At 42.6% G+C, this 20,705-nt stretch overlaps 1 protein-coding gene across 2 annotated transcripts in view; it reads right to left on the bottom strand.

Annotated features, from left to right (window-relative positions):
* LOC120902786 (glucose-6-phosphate 1-epimerase) overlaps nt 1–20,705 on the bottom strand; it is a 47,315-nt gene that overhangs the window by 157 nt on the left and 26,453 nt on the right. For both annotated transcript variants that reach the window (XM_040311783.1, XM_040311782.1), the window contains exons 4-7: nt 909–967; nt 685–841; nt 428–608; nt 42–350 (exon numbers count right to left, since the gene is read on the bottom strand). In XM_040311783.1, coding sequence (XP_040167717.1) covers nt 42–350; nt 428–608; nt 685–841; nt 909–967 — 706 coding nt within the window. The remainder of the gene's footprint in view (nt 1–41; nt 351–427; nt 609–684; nt 842–908; nt 968–20,705) is intronic.

Here is a 20,705-nt window from a genome sequence, read left to right as displayed (position 1 = left end):
TTAGTAAAAGATCCCGAAGATGTTGTTGGGGACCATAGTACCTGAAGTATCTGTGACGCCTCAAACGCGGTGCCGGGCAGCAGGATGACCGGTGTCGAGACGTGGCCCGCCTCGACGCAGATCATGTTCGGGTACTCGTCGTCACCAAAGTCCTGGCACTCGCGCGCCTTCTCCATCCACGGGTTCCACACGACCGTGTCGGGGAAGTTGTACTTCTGCAGGCGCATCTTCCGCCCGGACACCACGTTCGTGATGATGTGCTCCTGGGGCGTGTGCTGGTATACCCGGTCCGTCCACTCGTTGATGGTGACCGCATCCCGGCCCTCCTGGTAGATGGCTCCGTCTCGTGTCTGTGAAGATGGAGTAGAATTTTTCATGTAGCTTATCACCGAAACTAGAAGGTGCTTGACAGGGCGTTAGATCCTACCTTATCGACAAAGGTGCAACCGTGCAGTCCTGTGATCTGGCACCGGCGCACGTCCGGCACCTTCAGGTAGGTGTGCAGCAGCAGATTGAAGGAGAAGGTCATGTCTTTGCTCGGGTTGTACACGCCGATGTGGAAGTGGAGCTCCTTCTCGCGCAGGATCAACCGGTACGTTATGCGAAATCTGAGAAGGGAAGCCAAATGATCGCAGGTTAGCAATGGTGCTCAGGAAGAATTCAAAGAATAAGCGACCGCCTTACGGATAGTTCCACATCGAGCGTGTAATTTCGTTGTCCATTAGGCTGAAGACAGCTTCCACGTCACCGCTGGGCAATCGTTCCGGGGCACGTTCGAGCGTCCATCGGACCACCCGGCCGAAGCCATGCTGTGGACCAAAGTTCCAGGGACCGAATTGTGCTAAAGTAAAGCAAGTGAAAAGTTAATTATAAAACACTGCATAGCGACTACTTCCAAAGAAACTTACGAAAAACGAACGGTATGCCACCACGGATTGCCTTCTTCCCATCAAAAACTGCTAGTTTGCTGTAAGATAAGGAAGAAAAAAGACATATACATTAACTTACTTCATTCTTACAGCATACAATTCTATCGAAAACTCTCAAACATTCACGCAGAAGATCTTACAGCCCGCCTTTGGGGCATTAATTTAACAGGGAGTTATTCATTTTCACTCTTCAGTTTGGTTTATTCCATCTTCCGGCTTGTTGCTTACGCTTCCGGCCAGTAGTCTACGCTTAATAAGCACTCTCTGTTGAGCGAATCGCGTCTTTACCGCTCATTCATAAGCACGTGCCTGGGCCAAACGATCGTAAAATGTTAAGTAATATGGTTCATCCTCTAAGGACAGAGGTTGGCAAGCAAATGGAATGAGTTTTGGATTTTAATATCCAAATAATAGTATCATTTTGGTGCGTTTGTTGTACACATGAGTTAACCGGTTGAAGAGGCGAATCAGCTTAACCTCAAAGTCTCTATTTAAAAAAAAAAAGCAAAAGTAAAGTAAAAAGTCAACCGGCTTTTTTGAGTGAATTGTCTCATATTTTATATAATTATGAAAATTCACTAAAGTCATGCCAAAAATCAATCAGTAACAAACGATAGTAATTAAACCGAGTATGATTGGTATAAGGTAGTAGGAAATATCTTGCAGAATATATTATATTTGAAAAGCCGTCATCTCTCAAAATTAAATAAATTAAATGGAACAAACCATAGAACTGACCAAACTTCCTTCATCGAGCCTATCTACAGCTCTGGACATTTAAAACTGCCCTTAGTAGTATGGGGCACTGAATCCAACGACATAACAACACTATTGGTCAGGTGATCAATTCTGTTCAATAAACCAAGTGTCTCACACACGGGAATAACCGCCATCAAAACGACCTTGGTCGGAACTCCGAATCGTAAAAGAAAGAGTATTATTAAACAATTCCTGAATTTTGTAAAAAAAAAAAAACAAAAATCATCCTAGATAACCGTTAAAGTGTCACCGAAACACGATGTCTTATTATAGATTTTGCATTTTCGTAAAAAAAACCCACCATCTGTACGCGCAATTTGCGTAATTAGTGAATGAAATTAAGAAGGAAAAAACCTCTACACACATCCCATCGTTCATTCATTCACCATCGAGTGTAGTACATAATTTTAAAGAGCAACGCTCTTACGCTACACACCGATCTCTTTCACCGACAGTTTGATCGGCAACCGTTTCCTTGTCGCGAATCGATGAATGAAACGATGGTCACGCTTATCAATTAACGCAGGGCAGCAGCGCTCTGTGGGTCAGCTGTCATCGCTCACTCACGCACCCAAAACTCATTCATTCATGTTTCGGTACCGGAAGCGCTGTCCAAGATAGACCTGCTACATTGATCGACGCGAATCGATCACCTGTTACTGAGGCGCGTCCGTGATCCAACTCTACTAGACCCAGCAGCAGCAGCAGCATCAGCAGCAGCTGCTTCTTTTGGTGAAATCACCGGAAATGATAACGATGCTGCGTACATTCGATACGCGTTAAGCGCAGTTGTGTGCGGTGGATGGGGCCGATCGATGGCGGGTTGTAATTACAGACAGATCAGATCAGCTGCTACCGGCACCGGGCTGCAATAGGTTGGGCATTTCGGACAACAGCGGAGCTGTTCAGGGACACAGCATTAACAACATCTTTATCATTCGCAAAGGGTTTTTTATATAAACCAACCTATAAAACAAGATGAATGTCACTTTTACCTTCAAGCAACGGAACCTGTATTGAAATTTAAAATTCATTGATCAATTCAATCAACAGGCAAAGCCTTCCATTCAAATGAGACATTTATGTTTCACTTCCTGCTAGTAGTACTATCATATTTCATACATTCGTCTGCGCCTTGAATGACTCCCCGAGAGACCACTTAAAGGGCACACGATCAAGACGAAATTAGCATAAGCACGTGGCTTCTGTAGGCAATCATCAATTTCTCCCGAATGATTTCGATGCTCATGCGATCGCAGCATCCGATCGAAGCTGTGCCACCCGTTTCTTTCCCTTTCTCCATCATCAAACCCCTCTAACGCTAACGAAGATCACGCGCGCTTCACGCGTAACGACAGCACGCTGTCTTCGAGCGCCACTGACCAACATCCAACGGCTTTGCATCCCCTTCACAGGAGATCTACACAGATGGTCAGCACGATGACGGACCATTTTTAGTCTTCTGCTTTAGACTACCCCTTTCTTCGCCGCTTCTTTCACTGTCCAACATACACGCTCGCCTCCCACCCAAAGCGCTCTAACCCTGGCCGACCGCCAAAATGTAATTGTGCGGGTATGGTAATGAACGGGTCCCTCTCGGGATAGTTAATTACTTTTTTTCAGCAATCAATTATCGAGTTACCGTTTAACGCGCAAGCACACCAGCGCCGCGTTTGACGCCTGTTGGTGTGTCCGTGCATTGGACATCCCATTGACCGTTTTCCTTCTTTTGCCCCTTTTTTGCTGTTGCGGTTGCCTTTGTTTCCAACCCAAGCTTGGAGCTTTTTCTATACTCAACTTTTCTTTTCGTTAACAAAAAAAAAAATAATAACGTCCCACTGCCGGTGGCTAACCCTTCATTTTGGGGAAGACCGGTACTATGGTCTGTTACTGGAACGGGAACGAGGGGGGCATTGGGAGGAGGAGGGAAGTTCCCTTTTTCCCCCATGCAAGCACCGTTCGATCGTGATCTTAATGTATGTGTATTTTTTTAGTTCATTAATTTTGTCGGCTCATCAGCGCAGCAGCGCGCAGATCGCCAGTTTTAGAGCCGGCACCCTCGGTGTGGATGGTAATTTGATTTTTTTTCCTCCCGGGTGTACTGGAACATATTTTTTTGTTGCGAATAGGGTTTTTTGGTGTACCTCTTGTTGGGTATGGTGTACAAGAAAACTGCTCATCGGTCAAAATCGACCGAGGAAAGGGAGGAAAGTGTCCAGTACCTGTATGAATTTTTGCACTGTTAGAAGGTAACTGTAACAAAGAGTAATTTGACGGTGTTGAAGAAAAGCGTTATTTTGGATGAAGCAAAAAACCAAAACCAGGGAACATGGTCACGATGGTACACAATTGCTGAACGAAATAGCGACAGAAAATGTAAATTTTAAATATTGTGAATTAATGAAATTATTAATTAATCGTTTTTGTTTAGGGGTTGCTACCTTCATACTATTGTATCCCCTTCGGTTTTCTCGATTCCCGTTGGTTTTATTCAATTTCATTACTGCTTAATTAGCATTGTTCAATTGATGCATTTTTAAAGAGTTGGCCCGCTTTCCAACCAAGACAATCAGCACATTTTTCCTCTGTGCTGGCCTTCAAATTAAAGCAAAACTAGGAATTATCACAAGTTGTACAAAACTTTTCTGCCTTCTGTCTCATGCTTCTTATTCATCAGACAATCTCAAGCACAAGTGGATGAATACAGCTCTGTAAAATACAACAGAGGCAAATTTCGAAAAGAATGCTTCAATTGCCACAAAAATCGACATTGATGCTCTAATCCACGCATGACTGGTGAATGAACTTTATGAATGTGGCTTCAACACAACTACTGTGAAATTATTGTCCCACTTACTTTGTCAGCTTTTATAAACTATTTTTAAAAGAATAATCAAAGGGCTAAAGAGGCACTAAGTTACTGCAGCGTCTCTAGGCAGCTCAAGGTGTTATAAATGACAAGGTTAAGTTGTTCAGAGCAAAATGACATTTCTCTTCCGGGGGCTCCGGTATAAAAATCGGGGAGGGCTGGTGAGGGGTAATGAAATTTGTATGCAGAGATTGACAGATGTCCCCCACAATGTCGCCCAGCAAAATCGATAAAAATCAACCTTCTAAATATATTATCCTTGAGGCAGCTCGATGCACTATAAACAATTACAGTAGAACGTCGATTATCCGGGGGCGGATTAACCGGCGGGCGGCTTAACCGTGCGCATAAATGTGACAGCTGTTCAAACGTACGGCGAACATTTGTAACGATAGTCAAGTGGGCAACCAGTTTTTTGTGCAGCTCTGTAGTGTTAAGTGGTATTTTCGAAATTCATGTTTGTTCATGAAAAGTTTCCAAACCTATAGTTATTGAATAAAATAATATTCTACTAACGATAAATCGATCAATTCAAAGTGAATTAATCATAAAACTAGTGAATTTTATAATTTTTATACGAATTTGACATTTCTTGGACCATTATCCGTGCAAATCGATTAACCGGTAACCGTCCGGTCCCGAGCTGCCCGGATAATCGACGTTCTACTGTATTTATAATCCGTAACCGTATTAATACACGATGCGCAATCTCAGATTGCGCATATATTTATCTGTCAAACGGATCGGTTTGATATATTTATCTGTCAAAAAATATTTATATATCTCGAACATATAATCTTGAAAATTTATGCGCAATCTTGGCGCAATCTGAAATTGTATGGAAATGACGTTTATAGCTCAGGGTTGGCTACGCAAAATGACATATGTTTTGATAAAACGAATATATGCGCAATCTGAGATTGCGCATCGTGTATTAATACGGTAAAGGCCGGGCTACATTGATCGTACTCGCAAGCGTAATTTTGATTTTCACTAGCGCATCTGGCGGCGGCTGGTGGAAGCTTTTTTTGGTCATCGAGGGAATGGACCTGCCGGATCTCAAAATTAAGTAGTTTTTCCATCGTTTTTTGCCATGAAAATGGATGCAATGCGTGCAAGACATGTGCATCTACCTTTTACTAAACTTTTCTGGTCCAAATTAAGTTAAAAACATGGAAAAAATACATATTTTCTGAAGCGGCTCTAAATTGTTTGGAAAAATGCTTCGGTCAGCCACCGCCAGGCCTTAAGGCCGGGCTACATTGATCGTACTCGCAAGCGTAATTTCGATTTTCACTAGCGCATCTGGCGGCGACTGGTGGAAGCTATTTTTGGTCATCCAGGGAATGGTCATGCCGGATCTCAAAATTAAGTAGTTTTTCCATCGTTTCCCATTGCAAAAATGGATGCAATGCGTGCAAAACATGTGTATCTACGTTTTACAAAACTTTTCTCCTCCGAGTTAAGTAAAAAACATGGAAAATTAACGTATTTTCTGGAGCGGCTCCAAATTGTTTGGTAAAATGCTTCGGTCAGCCGCCGCCAGATGCGCTAGTGAAAATCGAAATTACGCTTGCGAGTACGATCAATGTACCCCGGCCTTTAAATTAGATATCCAGTACGAGCATTCCCTCGACGACCAAAAAAGCTTCCACCAGACGCCACCAGATGCGCTAGTGAAAATCGAAATTACACTAGCGACTACGAACAGGGTCCCCCGGCCTTAAGACAAATTTTAATTGTTTTAGCAATGCTGACTCGCCATCGCGATCTGGCGTAAAATGATCTATGATCGCAGTCAACGTACAGTTGATAATGTTCAAAAGGATTTGAAATTTGAAAGGACATGGATTTTTTTAGATCAAGCTAGCTAGAAAACAGTGTGGCCCAATTACAGGTAAATTGTTCATTAAATTAACACACCTAGATAGATGATCAACAGCGGAGAGAGTTTGACGTACCTGCTCTATAACAGTGACTACCAGACCTTTGAACCGTTATCATTTGAATCAACACACATTAACAACAGACAACATTAACTTGGTTTCAGTCTGTTAAGCTAACTAAAAACAAAAAAAAACACAACACTCACTAGAAGGGAAACATCTCATCTCATTGCACACTTAAAATTGTACAAGAGCCCGTTGCTAACGGTCACTTGGCGAAAGGGTGGACATCTTTTTTAAGTAACGGATGGTTCCGGCTGTTTCGAGAGCAACTTCATAGCGGCTTTGCGGCTCTCTTTAGACTGACCACACCACAGGTTGTGCTGTTTTTTGCATTTGAAATTATTTCTTCGACTATTAAATCGTCAACAACAGCAAAAAAAAAGAACGAAATGGTGTATGATATAAGCCACAAAAGCACAGTGTAATAAAAAGACAAAAAACCGGTACTCATTATCTAACTGACAAACAAAAACTGACTCGCTAGCTTCAAAGCCTCGGATGGTCATAACAGTAATGGAAAAAGGTGCTTTCCTCCGTTTAACTATCGCTAGCGAGGGAAAGCAAGTGTTACTGGCAAACATTGATCGTTTAGGACAGTATTAAACCATTTTAAAATGTACTGTATTATCACTATGAAGCATTTTTGGGGCATGACACTGCTGTTTTTCATAAAAAACATGACAATTTCGCATGAAAGAATGGCCCAACATTTGTAGAATTGTTTTAAAGGTACTTTGTTGTGCAATATTGTTGAACATTAAACATTGTTAAGTTATTCTATTATCTTTGCTACTAGCGGTCCTTTACACGATCGATCCGTGCCTGCAATGCAACAATAAACAAACACCCACAAAAAAACAACAGTTTTAAACGGCTAATTCATTAAGCATTCGATCGGGAACTTCACCCATCTTGTGCAAGAACAAAACGGTCGAATCTTTTTTTCGCTGTTTGTCTTACAAATGGTGGGACTATAAGCAGAAGCAGAAATTCGATTCGATTTCCAGCTTGCAAGTGTGTATCTCCACTACTTCAAGAGTCTGTGAAGGATCCAACTTTGCTTTTTTGAAGCTCCATACACTCCCCATCACGATGGAATCGCCCACCCACCTCTCCTGCGAAAGGAGGAGGCCAATTATTCATTTCGATTCCAGTTATAAAATCAACTGCCATTAGTGGCACTTTTTAACTCGTGGAAGCAATTATCTACCGGTTTTTTTGTTGTTGTTTGGTTTGGTTTGTTTATGTGCCATCCCTTTTTTTGCGGGCCCTGAGAGAGGGCATGTTTTCTTGACAGTATCATCGCCCCTGCCTGCCGTTCAAGATGGATAGGTCCGTCCATTTGCTGGCGTTTTTTTGTGTTTTGGTTGTCTTTTTCTAATGACCATCGTTTAGCTGCTCACCACACTGAGCAAATAAAGCCCCACACTCACACACACTCGCACATACTGAGAGCGGTGTACTTGAAACGCAAATTAAATATACCGAGAACGTTTAAAAAGATTCCGACGACAGCGTGCGACGGATCAAGTTAGGAAATGGATTCGCAGGAAAATGGCAACGTAGCAATCGGAAACTGTGTGTTTTTTTAATCCGATTATGTAGTAACGTCATGAATGTATGCTGCATAGGAAAAAGGGATTACTTCATCTCTGTGGAAAAAGCCTAACAAAAGCGCCAGTTTGATCAGCAGTCACTGTGGCAGTCAACAATTGTAACTAATGAAAAACTACTATCAATTACTGGCAGTCGGTAGTCGTCAACTGCTAGGTAGCTTGGTTGGTAGTCGTCAACTTGGTGCTTGGTGATCTTAATGATCGCTCCCTTGTCCACGTGTCCACGTGTCCATTGGGCCAAATGTTGAAACATTTATTCGAGGAAACTATTCACTTCGTTCAGATGAAAGGTAAATGTTTTTAGCGGGAAAACAATATCCAGCACGTGTCTCTCAGGCCACAAATCGTGCGAATGCCTTTCGCAATACGGTTCACTGAGGGACTGCAAACGAGCAACAAGATATGATGAACGCATATGGAAGGAGGACGTTTTTACCTCTGTAACTTCAAACCAATAGTGTTTAAGCCAGCAGTTTGAAACGATCTTTTACTATTGTTACTGGGAAATCTTATTGGATTTATCTAAAAAGAGTGCTATAGAGCCCATTTTCTAAGTTATAAAGTTCATTTTACAATGAAAAAGAGTCAAAAATGTATCCCAAAATTATGAAAATTATGATCTTTCTCTATCATTTAAACTAAAGCTGATTCAATTAGGGGTAAACAGGGTAAACTGAACATGCCAGGCAAAAAGAGCCCCCCCTTTATTTAAGCATTGCTTCATAGTAAGGATAAAATTCTAGGCTCAAAATGTATTCATTAGAGTGTTCTATGCACACCACGTATGTTTTATAAACCTTAATTAACCTATAACCATAGCTAAATACAAAATAAGTTTTAGTTGTATAATGATATTGATGTTTTCTACTTCGAAAATAAGCTTTAAGCAATGTCATAGCGATGCGTTAAAGTCTTACGGGGTATATTTTGTTATTAAGTTGTTTTGTTATTTTGTTAAGTTATGATATCTCTGTACAATTGCGTATGAAGCTTTAAGCTGAAGAATGCGTATTTTTTATGAATATACTGTGGATAATGAATATACCTGTGCTCTGATACGCAGAACGCAATGTCACCTTTGTATTGAACTGTCATTTCTCAACAGCACGAATAAACGGATAGCCGGATAAAAGGTACCCGGATAAACGGCGTTCCACTGTAACAAAACAATATAACAATGTTTAACGTAGGGTAAAATGGGCAGATGCTTTTCCATATGGCGCTTAATGAGGTCATGGTGTTGTATTTGTCCACACAATAATGCTTAATGGCACAGCTTCAAAAGATTCGATTTCGTGGGTTGAAACGTGTTTGAAAACATTGAAGGGCTTTCCTGAACAGCAAAACAGATGATAGAAAGAGAATTCATTTCATGAAATGTGCGCAAAAGCTTTGACCATTACCTAAGCGCTGTTGTTTTGACGTTTCACGGTTTGTTTAAATATGCCCATGTCCCGTGTGTCAAAGTAACATCTCATCATCAACATCAAACTTTATTTTACTCTTTTTTTTATGTGTACTCTTTTTCAGGCTATGTTGCATTATTAATCCATAGATAAATGGTGGAGGCATATAATACTGTAACAATAATTGTGTTTTGTGGAAAATTCAAAGCAATATTCATTAAACTGCTTGACATGCCCATTTTGCCCCGTTTCCCCTACATTTGATATAAATTAATTCCTTTGATTGATTCAATTAATTCATCAAAATTCGACATATATTTCCATTAATAAGTCTATTCAAAATTCGAACTGTATACAAAATATTATGTTAACAAAATAACTGTTATGTTATTTTTCAGTTTACGTGTATGGTTTCTCTAATTCATAATGAAACCATAACCGTGAGTAATTCATATTATAAATAAAATGGCCTGCACAAGAAAAAATATACAAAAAGTGAAGTACACAAAAATGTAGATTATGCTGTAATGCGTAATTTAAAATGAAGAGCAATTAATTATCATCTAATTGACAATCCAAATTGGTACTCGGTTGTACAGGTAAACGAGAAATCTCATCATCATCTTATTTACAATATCTTGGAACAATTATTTTCTTTTTCCTCCGAAAGCTTCATACTTCAAAGAGGCTTATTAACAATTCACCTTCAAAAAGCTTTTGTACTAACTAAATGGTTCTTGTTAAAATTATCCAATTTCTATTCTGGAAGCTTAATATTCTAACTCAAGCAGCAAAACACATCTTAACCGAGATTTATGTTCTAATCTTTAGTCGAGTACGTACAAAACTTTCCGATTACTTATGTTTATCTAAAAATTGTGCCCCCCTTCTGTCTGACCGCCCGTTTCGGTGAATGGATAAATCGGTCTCGATCATCGTTCCAAGGGGTCGATGTTTCTTCCTCTTTAAATTCGCCACTGCAACACATATTTTATTTTTTCGGTCGCTTTCTCTCTCTCTCTCTCTCTCTCTCTCTCTCTCTCTCTCTTTCTCTCCCTCGGCAATGGCTCCCATCGTTGACCAGTCGAAACGTCAAGTCACTCGTACGCCATAAATTAACCAACGCTAAAACATGTGGTTCTTCTCCCGATGGCGCGTCTGCGGCAACAACCCCTGTCCAGCCGCTCGCCCTGTCCCCGCGCTCACGGTCAATTTCCTACCCTACGCGCTGGGCCTTTGCTGGACTCCCCGTGCGCTCCTGTGCGATCCTTCCGGGTTGTCGTCCTGAATTTCATTCTTCATTTTTTTCCTACTATGTGTGTGTGTTGCTGTGCAGTTTCACGGTGTGCGCGGGAGCAAGAAATGTTTATGTACGTCTACGAGCACGAGGGCGATACGATGGGTGGGGTGCGCCCACTGCTTGGTGGGCCATTTGTTTTGTGCCTTTCGTGCTGTCCCTCTCTCTCTCTCTCTCTCTCTCTCTCTATCTCTTCCTACTCTCTATGTTCTCGTACATATATACAAAAACACAAACACATACAGACACACGAATGGTACGGCTGCTAGTGTTGGATTTGTATAGAAAGTGTGCAGAAAAAGCACGTGGTGAAAAACGCTAATGGCGCATCTCGCAACCGGAAAACCTCGCCGCGTAAGTAGCAGCCGGCAGGGAGTGGTGGAACAAGGGCCGGGAACGGTACGGAGATTGAAATGAATCGGAGCGCCACTATGTCCCACTTTATGGGATGGGGAAGGGTGTGTCAGCAGAACGGCGAGGAAAGAGGGTGGAGAGGTGGGTCAGCAAAAAAAAACGCCAACATGACAGCATTTATTTACGACGAGACACGGTGGCGAACACGTGCATAAAAACCAAAACAGAGAGAATGGCCAAGACAGAACGCCGGGAGAGAGTAGTGTAGTGTGCAGCCGCGAGAGAATCGGCGAACAGGGGAAAAACGGTCCGGTTTTTATGCACGCAACAGTCGGTCCTGGTGATGACGCCAGAACTCTTCTCCCCTGCTTCCTGTTCCACCCTCAAAACGAGCGTTTCTGCTTGTCCCCTGTTTGCGTCGGACGATGGCAAGGCTGCACCATCGTCTCTCGGACGCCCTCTCCCGGAAGGGCGTGTTATGGGAAGAAGCACAAAACCGACCTATGTATCTCCGCTTCGTTTCGCGAGCATTGATAAGTTTTTGGAAAAGATTAGTATGCACTGATATCAAATTTGATCAGTTTTGAGAAGATAAAAAATGTGTGCGTCTTATCCCTAATCTCAGAATGGCGATAGACAACTTATGATGTTAGGTGAATAATAATCATTTCCAAGGAATGTGGCTATGAGCCAACATGGAGAAATTCCAATGAGAAAAATAGGCTGACAACAGAAGTACTCAAACGAGATTAAATTCAGAGTTGCGTTCAGGGAACTAAGGATTTAAGGGACAGACGACTTAGGTTTGGATTTGGTTTATTGGGGTTTATTTAAGCGGTTGTGATATTTTAGGCATACTTTCTTTTTGGTAATATCCTTTAATATCACACAGAGTTCAGGAAATATTCCTACGTAATTCCTAGCTCCTTCTCAAAACCCTGTAACAAAAGGGCTCAAAACCCTGAGAAAGACCAGACTGGAATATCAGGTCATCGATGAGTGTTAGTTAAAACGTGCGAAAGAACCATTCACTTCATTCAAAGACTTCATTGTCAAACAAGATTCCATTAACGCAAAGCCCAGGCTCGTGTGCTGTAATGTTTTGAAGTTGCGATCTAAAAGCTTATGCTGAATGTTCAACGCTGAAGCCACCTATTTCTAATTTTCAAATGTTTGAAGTCATTTATCATTTATCCTGTGTCAGATTAAGACAATCTGAGGTCCTAAATAGTGACATGATTGTATGTTTTGCATGTATATATACTTATGTGCAAGATATTAATCCACATCAAACTGATATTCCATTGCCATCACAAGAGTTTTTAATTTCTTTAACAAGATTTTCAACACTTCAATGGTCAACGGGTGTTGAGATCCGGTTTCAAATCTCGGGTTGAAAAACGATGGCAAAAAAACATTGAAGTGTTGAAAATCATGCTGAAGAAATTAAAATCTACACGGGTTTTCCGAGTAAATTCCCAATATCTACAACATTGTTCATTGCTTGCGAGATGTTTTTCAACAGCTGTCAAATGTTGTATTTTCATCACAATAATCTTCTTCCACATGATTTTCAACACGTAGCAAGCTGAATTGAGTTTGACAGTTCTTTGTGATGTGTTGAAAATCATGTGTAAGAACTTAAATAGTATTATGATTCAAATATACCATTTAACAGCTGTTGAAAAACATCTTGGAGGTGATGAATAATGATGTGCACAGTCGAACGTGACTTGGAAATTATAGAACGATTAGTTTAATAGAACGAATACAGCTTTTCATACAAAGAAATTCACTTCTAGCCAATGATTGATACCTAAAAATGCAGGAACGCATAATGGTACGTTAATATTGTTGCAAAAAAAGTAGATAATTTTAGGACAATTTCAATTGACATCTTCCAGAAACGTTTCCATCACTTGCGTTCGCCTATGACTGCGTTTGCCTCCCCAAAACACGTACAGCAAACGCTCCGAGCGAAAGAACCACACTATCGGCCAACTCTGGTGAGCATAAAAACACAACATCCATCGTTCAACCGACGTACCTCACCGCCTCCATCCAACCTCCCCCCACCCCACCCGACCAAAGTGGTGGTGATGGTGAATGGCGCAATTGTGGAGAAAATGAATGCGAAAAGGGCAGCATGAAAAACTTGGAACCAAAACTTCGACGCCGGCTACAAACACAAAGAGCCGAGAACACACACTAAGACACATAGACACACACCAGTGCTATGACATGCTCGAAGCTGCTGGCGGCGGCAATGGCTTTTTGTGTGCTCGTTTTCCACTGCTGCTGCTGATGATGGCGAGAAGAAAAACTAGGGGAAAAACCTCCTCCCCCCCAAGGTTTATATGTATTAGTGAGCAAACACGGTACTTGGAAAGGCAAGGGAGATTTCACACAAACTGGAGTGAACGAAAAGGAACCATGCCAGGATTGTTATGCGCAGTCCGGGGCCTTTTTTTCTTTCTTCTTCATTCTCTATCCTCCTTCTGGGGTTTGGAGGGTAAGGGGAAAGGAACACGAAGATAAGGTTTTGAGGGATGGTCGAAATCAGTGTGTAAACAAAAAAGCTACAAAATTCATCATCCTGGCTTCGCTGTCGAAGCAGAATTGTGTTGGAAATGGTCCTGTAGAAGGGAATAAGCTTTAACCTTTTATGTAAGAGCACAAAATACTTCTTAAAATTTATATTTAATACACTATATTATAGAGATAATACTCAAAAAATAAGTATGATGCTATGCTCTCCAAAAAGGATAGCAAAGCAACGGTGAAAACGGTGACAAGATGTTCAACGAAAAGAGACGCATCGAGAATGTCAAAAGCGCGGTAAACAAAACACATGCATGCTCCAACAGGAACATCCTACTGTCCCGTGCCTTTCTCATGCCGACGAGCTATCTCTCGCTCTCCCAAGCGTGCTCCCGGTCTAGCGCCTGTTCTTTGCCGATCGGCCGTCGGCCAGGCGGCATCCAGGCCACCATCTCCCGGTAGAGGAGATTAGTTTTTATTCCCATTTTCACACAAAAAAATGGTTCCTCCACACTCGTCTAACGAATTCCGCCTTTCATTGTGCGCCAGCAGGCCCCGGTTTGCGCAGTTTAAACTTTAAATTTCGTAACGGCATAAAAACGGCAACGGCAACTGTCAGTTTGAAAAAAAAACGATCCTAGCAAACCAGCAAAAAGGTAAAATTCTGGGAGGCTGGTGGCGTAACAAAGAACTCAGCTCTACAAACTGGGATACTGTCCCTTTTTCAGTCACACACACACACTCACACAAACACATAGATACCATAATACAGGCGCCAACAGTACCGCCGTTTGGATGATACAGCCCTTGCCTTTTTTTTGTCTATGGCAGGCAAAAAGGGAAGCGCTAAATAAGAAAAACCCGAAAGTACGGAAAACGGCGGAAACTGCCAACTGGAGGGGGGCGGGTGTCTGGCCGCGCATCCCAGAATCCCAGGCCGATGAAAGCAAATGCTCCGCATGTTGGAGGAAGCCATCCGCCAACCAAAAAAAAAATCCAAACCATGTGACCATTTTTTCGACGCCCGCAGACAAAACACGGTAGCGCGAAGCTGCTGCTTCTGGTTTCCGACGGCGATCATAGTTGGCGGATCAGAGGAGTGTACAGTTGGGAACCGAAATGGGTTCATTGTGTGTGGCAAAATTCCGTGCGGATTTTTTTTTTTTTTTGTTCGAGGTTTACGTTTGTTCGCCCGTCTAACAACAGAGAAGTTCAGAATTGGCGAATTGTGAAGCGAAGAATGGAACGGAAGCGGTTGAGCTGAGCTCAGGTGTGCCCCGCCTAACGGTATTTTGGAGTGGTTGAGTTTTAGCAATGATCAAATGATCAAGATTGATGCGTTTCGTTTGCTGTATGTTTTGTATTTTAATTCCCCAACCCCCCAAAAAAAGCTCATCAAATCGCCACAAACATTCAAAAATGTGTATCCCATTCTTCTGCAACGAACGTATAACACGCACACACACACAAACGCATTGCATAAAATTGACAATCGAAACTGGGTCGGTTTCGTGCTGGTAGCGCAAACGTGCATACAAAACAACGGTTCGTTTGCATTTTACTGACCTTGAAAGGCGCATTGCGTTGTCGCCGTCATCGCCGTCGTCGCCATTGCTGCTCTACTCTCAACCCCCCTTTACAGACAAGCAGCAGCAGCGGCAGGAGCAGTTTGATGTTTGCTGGAATCTTTTATGTTTTGGCATCAGGCCACACACCAGCGGCGGGGGGTGGTGGTGCCACGCTCATGCCAGACGGAAGAGATCCTCGGCTTTATGCGCTGCCATTCAGCGATTGTTCTCTCGCAATAAGAAGGGTACGAGCGGGCGTTAGCATAATAAACAAACACCGATTCACCAAACGGGAGGGTGGGGAGGGGGTGTTGTTTGCGAACGAGTGAGGGAGGGGGCGGGGGGCACACAACCCATAAGGAATTATTGCGCATGGGTGTTTTTTTTTCTTTCCTCTTTCTCTCGATTTGCTTGCAAATACACTGAATGCCAAGGGCAAGGACGCCTACGGTGCATGCGGACCGTCATCCTCGACACATGTGTCTTATGTGTGGGTATAATTTAAAAAAAGGGATATTTATACTGTTACTTGCTATTTGTTTGACTGGTTTGGGCTACATTTGAACCGTTAGTTAGCTGCAGAGATACTTAAACATAAACACATTAAAGTAATCCTTCTAGTCTAAAGCATAAAACATAACTCATAACATAAAACGGTTCAAAAGCATAGAAAATTTTATAAATATAGCATGATGAACGAATAGAATAAATGAACCAATTATGGCTATAATATGCGATGAAGATACGGATTTTACTCATGTAAAAATAATTATTGAGTAAAATTTCAAAAGTCTACATGCTTTGTTGAATCCTAAAATGTGTACAACACCGCAGTGTTTTATTATTTAGAGACAGTGTTTGTAAAATTCGAAGAAAATTTCAATTAAAATTTTGAATCACAAGGAACCCTTTCTTCTTCTTTTATTTGGCGTAACGTCCTAACGCGGACATGCCGGCCTATACATACATGCCTTCGAGACTTAATTTCATTACCACGCAGCCGGAAAAGTCCATCCTTGCTCCGGGGGGACGGTCCATTCTAGGCTTGAACCCATGACCCCATGACGGGCATGTTATTGAGTCATTCGAGTTGACGACTGTACCATGGGACCGCCCCTCAAGGTACCCATTATGGCTATATTGTTTCAAGCAATTCACCATAGCTGTACCAATTTTGGGTTTGTGTAAAACTCGAGGATATTTACACCAAAAATCATTTTGTGACATCGTTTTACAGGGTTTCCCACGATTTATTGATTGGTTCTCATCAATTTTTGGTGGGTTCCCATATGTTTTTGGTGCGTTCCCACGATTGTTTGGCCCTTTCCCAGAATTTTTTGGTCCAATTGTTTTGATATCTAATCGGAAATTACCAATAAATTGTGGGAACGAACCAAAAATATATGGGATATATAATATATGATAAAAAAAATCGAGGGAACGCACCAAAAAATCATGGGAAACCCTGTAAATCAGTTTAAGTAATAATAAGTTCACTGCAGGTTAATCACTATGTGAACGCCTTTAAATACGTTAAATTAATAACTTCAAATCTGCGTTCTCTATCACTGGCTGTGTTCTTAGCTGTTTTCGAAAGAAAGTCATAAAGGCTGCGTTATTTTTGTGAAACTGATCCGATGTTATAACGTCTTACACATAACTTATGCTTAAAAGGCATATTAACACTTTCGATGATGAAAATTACAAAGCGAAACCTGATTTGTTCACTTGTAAACTTAGAACTACAACCGAAAGGACAGTAACAAACAAAGCATTCAAGGTATACTGCTGTAAATGGTACATCGATGTCTAGTTGTACCAACCATAGACATACGGAAAAAGGCATATTTCGATGAAATGTTGGTAAATGTTGATGAGCAACTGTTATATATTTAACATTTTGTACCAAAACGATGATTTTAAGATAACATTATGGTTAGGTGCTTGAAAATCGCCAATATCCTACACTTCCAATCCGTACTACTCTTAGCAAAATGGTAAAAGATGCCAAATATCTTGGCAACACATTTTAAAAAGGTTGATATTTAACAAACGGAAGTGGCCAGGAAGAAACTAATGAAGCACAAATGTGTCAAAATGATCATATATGAAATATAAAATCCATCCGTGGTTTCAGTACACAAATTGACAGTTTTGGAGCGAAAATATTGTTCTATATAGCCATAATTGGTGCCATAGCCACAATTATTACACTTACCCTTACTCCTAACAAAAATATACATCACAAAACTCTTAACCAACACGCAAATGACATGAAACGCCCATTCATGCAAGTGCTTGTACGATCGCTTGAGAAAGTAAGGCAAAAACTGTACAAATAAACAAGTAACAAGATGATTGCGAAGCGGCAGGACATGAAAAAAAGAAAAACTTCACCCGCTACATGCGCTCAATCGACCATAGAAACGCGTGGTGCTTCACGCGTGGTGAAAAATTCTGATTTCGTCCACACAAATGCTTCCAGTTTGCGTTTGCTCGCAACCCTCGGGCGGCAAAGTTCCGAGAACTGCAAAAGCTCGCTGTGTTGTGCGTGGTGCCGATTGCAGCAACACACACACAGTCCGCAGTTCTCGCGACGTCGCAGTTTTCGCGGAACGGGGAAAAACGGTTTTCGCCAGCATCGACTTCGGCCAGGTAAGCGATAAGCCGCAGCCTTGGACGCGCACGCACAAGTGGTGGGTGGCCACGGTTCGACGCCAAACAACAATTTGCCGCGCGGCGCGATTGCTTGTGCCGGGCGGGAAGGATTATGGCGTTGGGGGTTGGCAAGGCGTTAATCGCAGAGTATGCAAGCTTTTTTTTCTCTTAATTGTCCTACCACCAACGAAACAGTCTGTCCCTGGAACTGTTCTGGCTTGTGAGCCCCCAGGAGAAGGGAACGAAGAAGCGAAAGCTCGCCCGAAGCTCGCCCCAACCGTAAACAGGCAAACGGTGGCAAAGTTTCGCATTTAATTTACGCACGTGCTCAAATGCTGGGCTGCTGTTTTCTGTGCGCACTGATGATAACGATCAAAAGATTACCACCCATCAGCCTTATGCCGCCGGGGGAAAGCGGGAAAGCAGACAAGTGCTCGCTCGCGCGCATCTTTTGAATCTGCAACAGGTACGAGGCGTCTCCATGAAAAGCTGAATATTTGCCCGAACCGATTCAACATGTGTTCAGCGGAACGTTCTACGTTCTAAGAAATGGTGGGGTCTGTTTTTGTTGGCAAAGGCTGACTGTCGTGTTGAATTTTAAATGCTCCGTCCTTTCCATTTATTCATTCCGATTCGATATGGCTGCTCAGTGCGTTGTGACGTTGTTCCCTCAGCCTTCAAAGTTGTGTCAATCGGCTCCGTTCGTTCGCTCAAAAACAATTCATTCATGCCTTCGTTTTAAGCTTCTGTGGTTTGAGTATATTCTTTCACCCATCCTTACTGAAAAAGAATAAAATGATAACCACTCGTTTTCGTCCACTCAACCAATTAGAGCGTCAAAGGAAGTCAAAAGGGCGGTGGAAAAATGCTCCTTTTTTATGGATGCAAGAGAATCTCCACCCGAAGGACACCGCAAAGCAGGCGCAGAGAAGCTTGCGTGTGTGTGTGTGTGTGTGTGTGTGTGTGTGTGTGTGTGTGTGTGTGTGTGTGTGTGTGTGTGTGTGTGTGTGTGTGTGTGTGTGTGTGTGTGTGTGTGTGTGTGTGTGTGTGTGTGTGTGTGTGTGTGTGTGTGTGTGTGTGTGTGTGTGTGTGTGTGTGTGTGTGTGTGTGTGTGTGTGTGTGTGTGTGTGTGTGTGTGTGTGTGTGTGTGTGTGTGTGTGTGTGTGTGTGTGTGTGTGTGTGTGTGTGTGCGTGTCTGTGCGGCGAGATTAATTTACTGTTTAGGTCAGCCAGCGCGCGGCCCTGGTAATCGCGCTGTATCGACCGCTGTCAACGGTCTGCGCAATGTCGAAGGTTCGCTGGCAAATGCGCACCAAACAACAAAAAAAGGTACACGCAACGTTCCTTCACATCTTCGGTTTCTTTGGATCGGTTAGAGCTTTTTTTATCTCAATTATATCCTCACCGTTCCTGGTGTCTGGTCAGAATCGACTGCTTCGAAAAAATTACGAGGCGATGATGTGGAAAAGACAGCCACCAACAACATGGCTAAAAAACACATGGTGCACACATCGTTGCTTCTAACTTCAAATTTTACTGTGCGCTCGTTAGCAATTGCTTTGCGCAGGTTGTTTCCCAAAGACGCGTTCCGCGCGGACAGCCGTCACATCATCGGCTGGGGACAGCCAAACGCAAACGCCTGAGCCAAAACTCTCACGATAGCAAACTCTCCGCAAGGGTTAGCGAAGCAAAAAAAGGACAGGGCCAAACAATGCGAAAATGAATCAAATACCAAATATCCAATCGGCACAGGATCACATCCGCCAGAAGAAGGGGGGATGTCTCTGCTACCGGCTGTCGAAGCCCGGCCCCCGGCGGGAAGACAATATGGTGGTGGCTTTTCGGATGGAGCAAGCGCTTAGAGGCAAGAATGACAAAGATAACAACAGAAAAAATTTAAACCTTCCCAAATTGATTGATTGACAGACAGGTGAAGTCGTCGTGCGAGAGCAAGCGGCCAACGTCTTCCCGCGTAAAACCCGAAGAAGTGAGCATAACGCGACGAAAAAAGGCCCACAATTCTTCCCCACTGTATTTCCAACATCGAAAGCCCAATCATGCGATATTTACTAAACAACAAAAAAACGGGTTACGATAATTCATCGCTGTCACTACTTGTTGCGAGAAACCGTTTTTGGAAAACGGAAACTGTGTGCTCAAAGAACAAAGCATCGAATTCTTCGTATATTACATCCGTGCTACCACGGACGTGACGGATACGGATTGTTTTATATTACGCAAAGCTCCAGCTATAAAACCCGATTTCTGCTTTCCGGGCGGTGAGTGCAACAAGCTATTAGTACCACAGAACCTTTGCTTTCCCTCTGCTTTTTACCATCAAATCGGCCGTTTCCCGTGCGCTTCGACGCAGTAATTATTCAAATAGGACCAAAACTGGCCGGCAGAGAGCCTTCATTCGCTTGGCCGCCTGCCGTCCTTTCCAGCCCAGAGCAGGGCAAAGTCTTCTGGGCTCTGAACTTTCCCCCCACACACACACACAAGGAACGCAACGGAACAAGCACAAGTACAAGTAAAACATGAGCGTAAATTAAACCAAAAAAAAGTACTCTCCCCCACCCGCTCGATGCCCAACGACCGATCCACTCGGGGTGAAAATTTTTAATGTTTAATATTTAATTAGCGCACGACTTTTTTTTACTGAACTTGTGTGTGTTTTTTTCTTTATGCGTTCCATTCCATTCTAGCTCTCCTTTTCTACCTTGCGTCTTGCGCTCTTCAAAGGGATAATTTCTTTTGCT

Source organism: Anopheles arabiensis, chromosome 3 (genome assembly GCF_016920715.1).
Source record: "Anopheles arabiensis isolate DONGOLA chromosome 3, AaraD3, whole genome shotgun sequence".
Taxonomy (NCBI): domain Eukaryota; kingdom Metazoa; phylum Arthropoda; class Insecta; order Diptera; family Culicidae; genus Anopheles; species Anopheles arabiensis.
The sequence above is the reverse complement of the archived record's forward strand: the minus strand, read 5'-3'. Positions and strand labels throughout refer to the sequence as shown.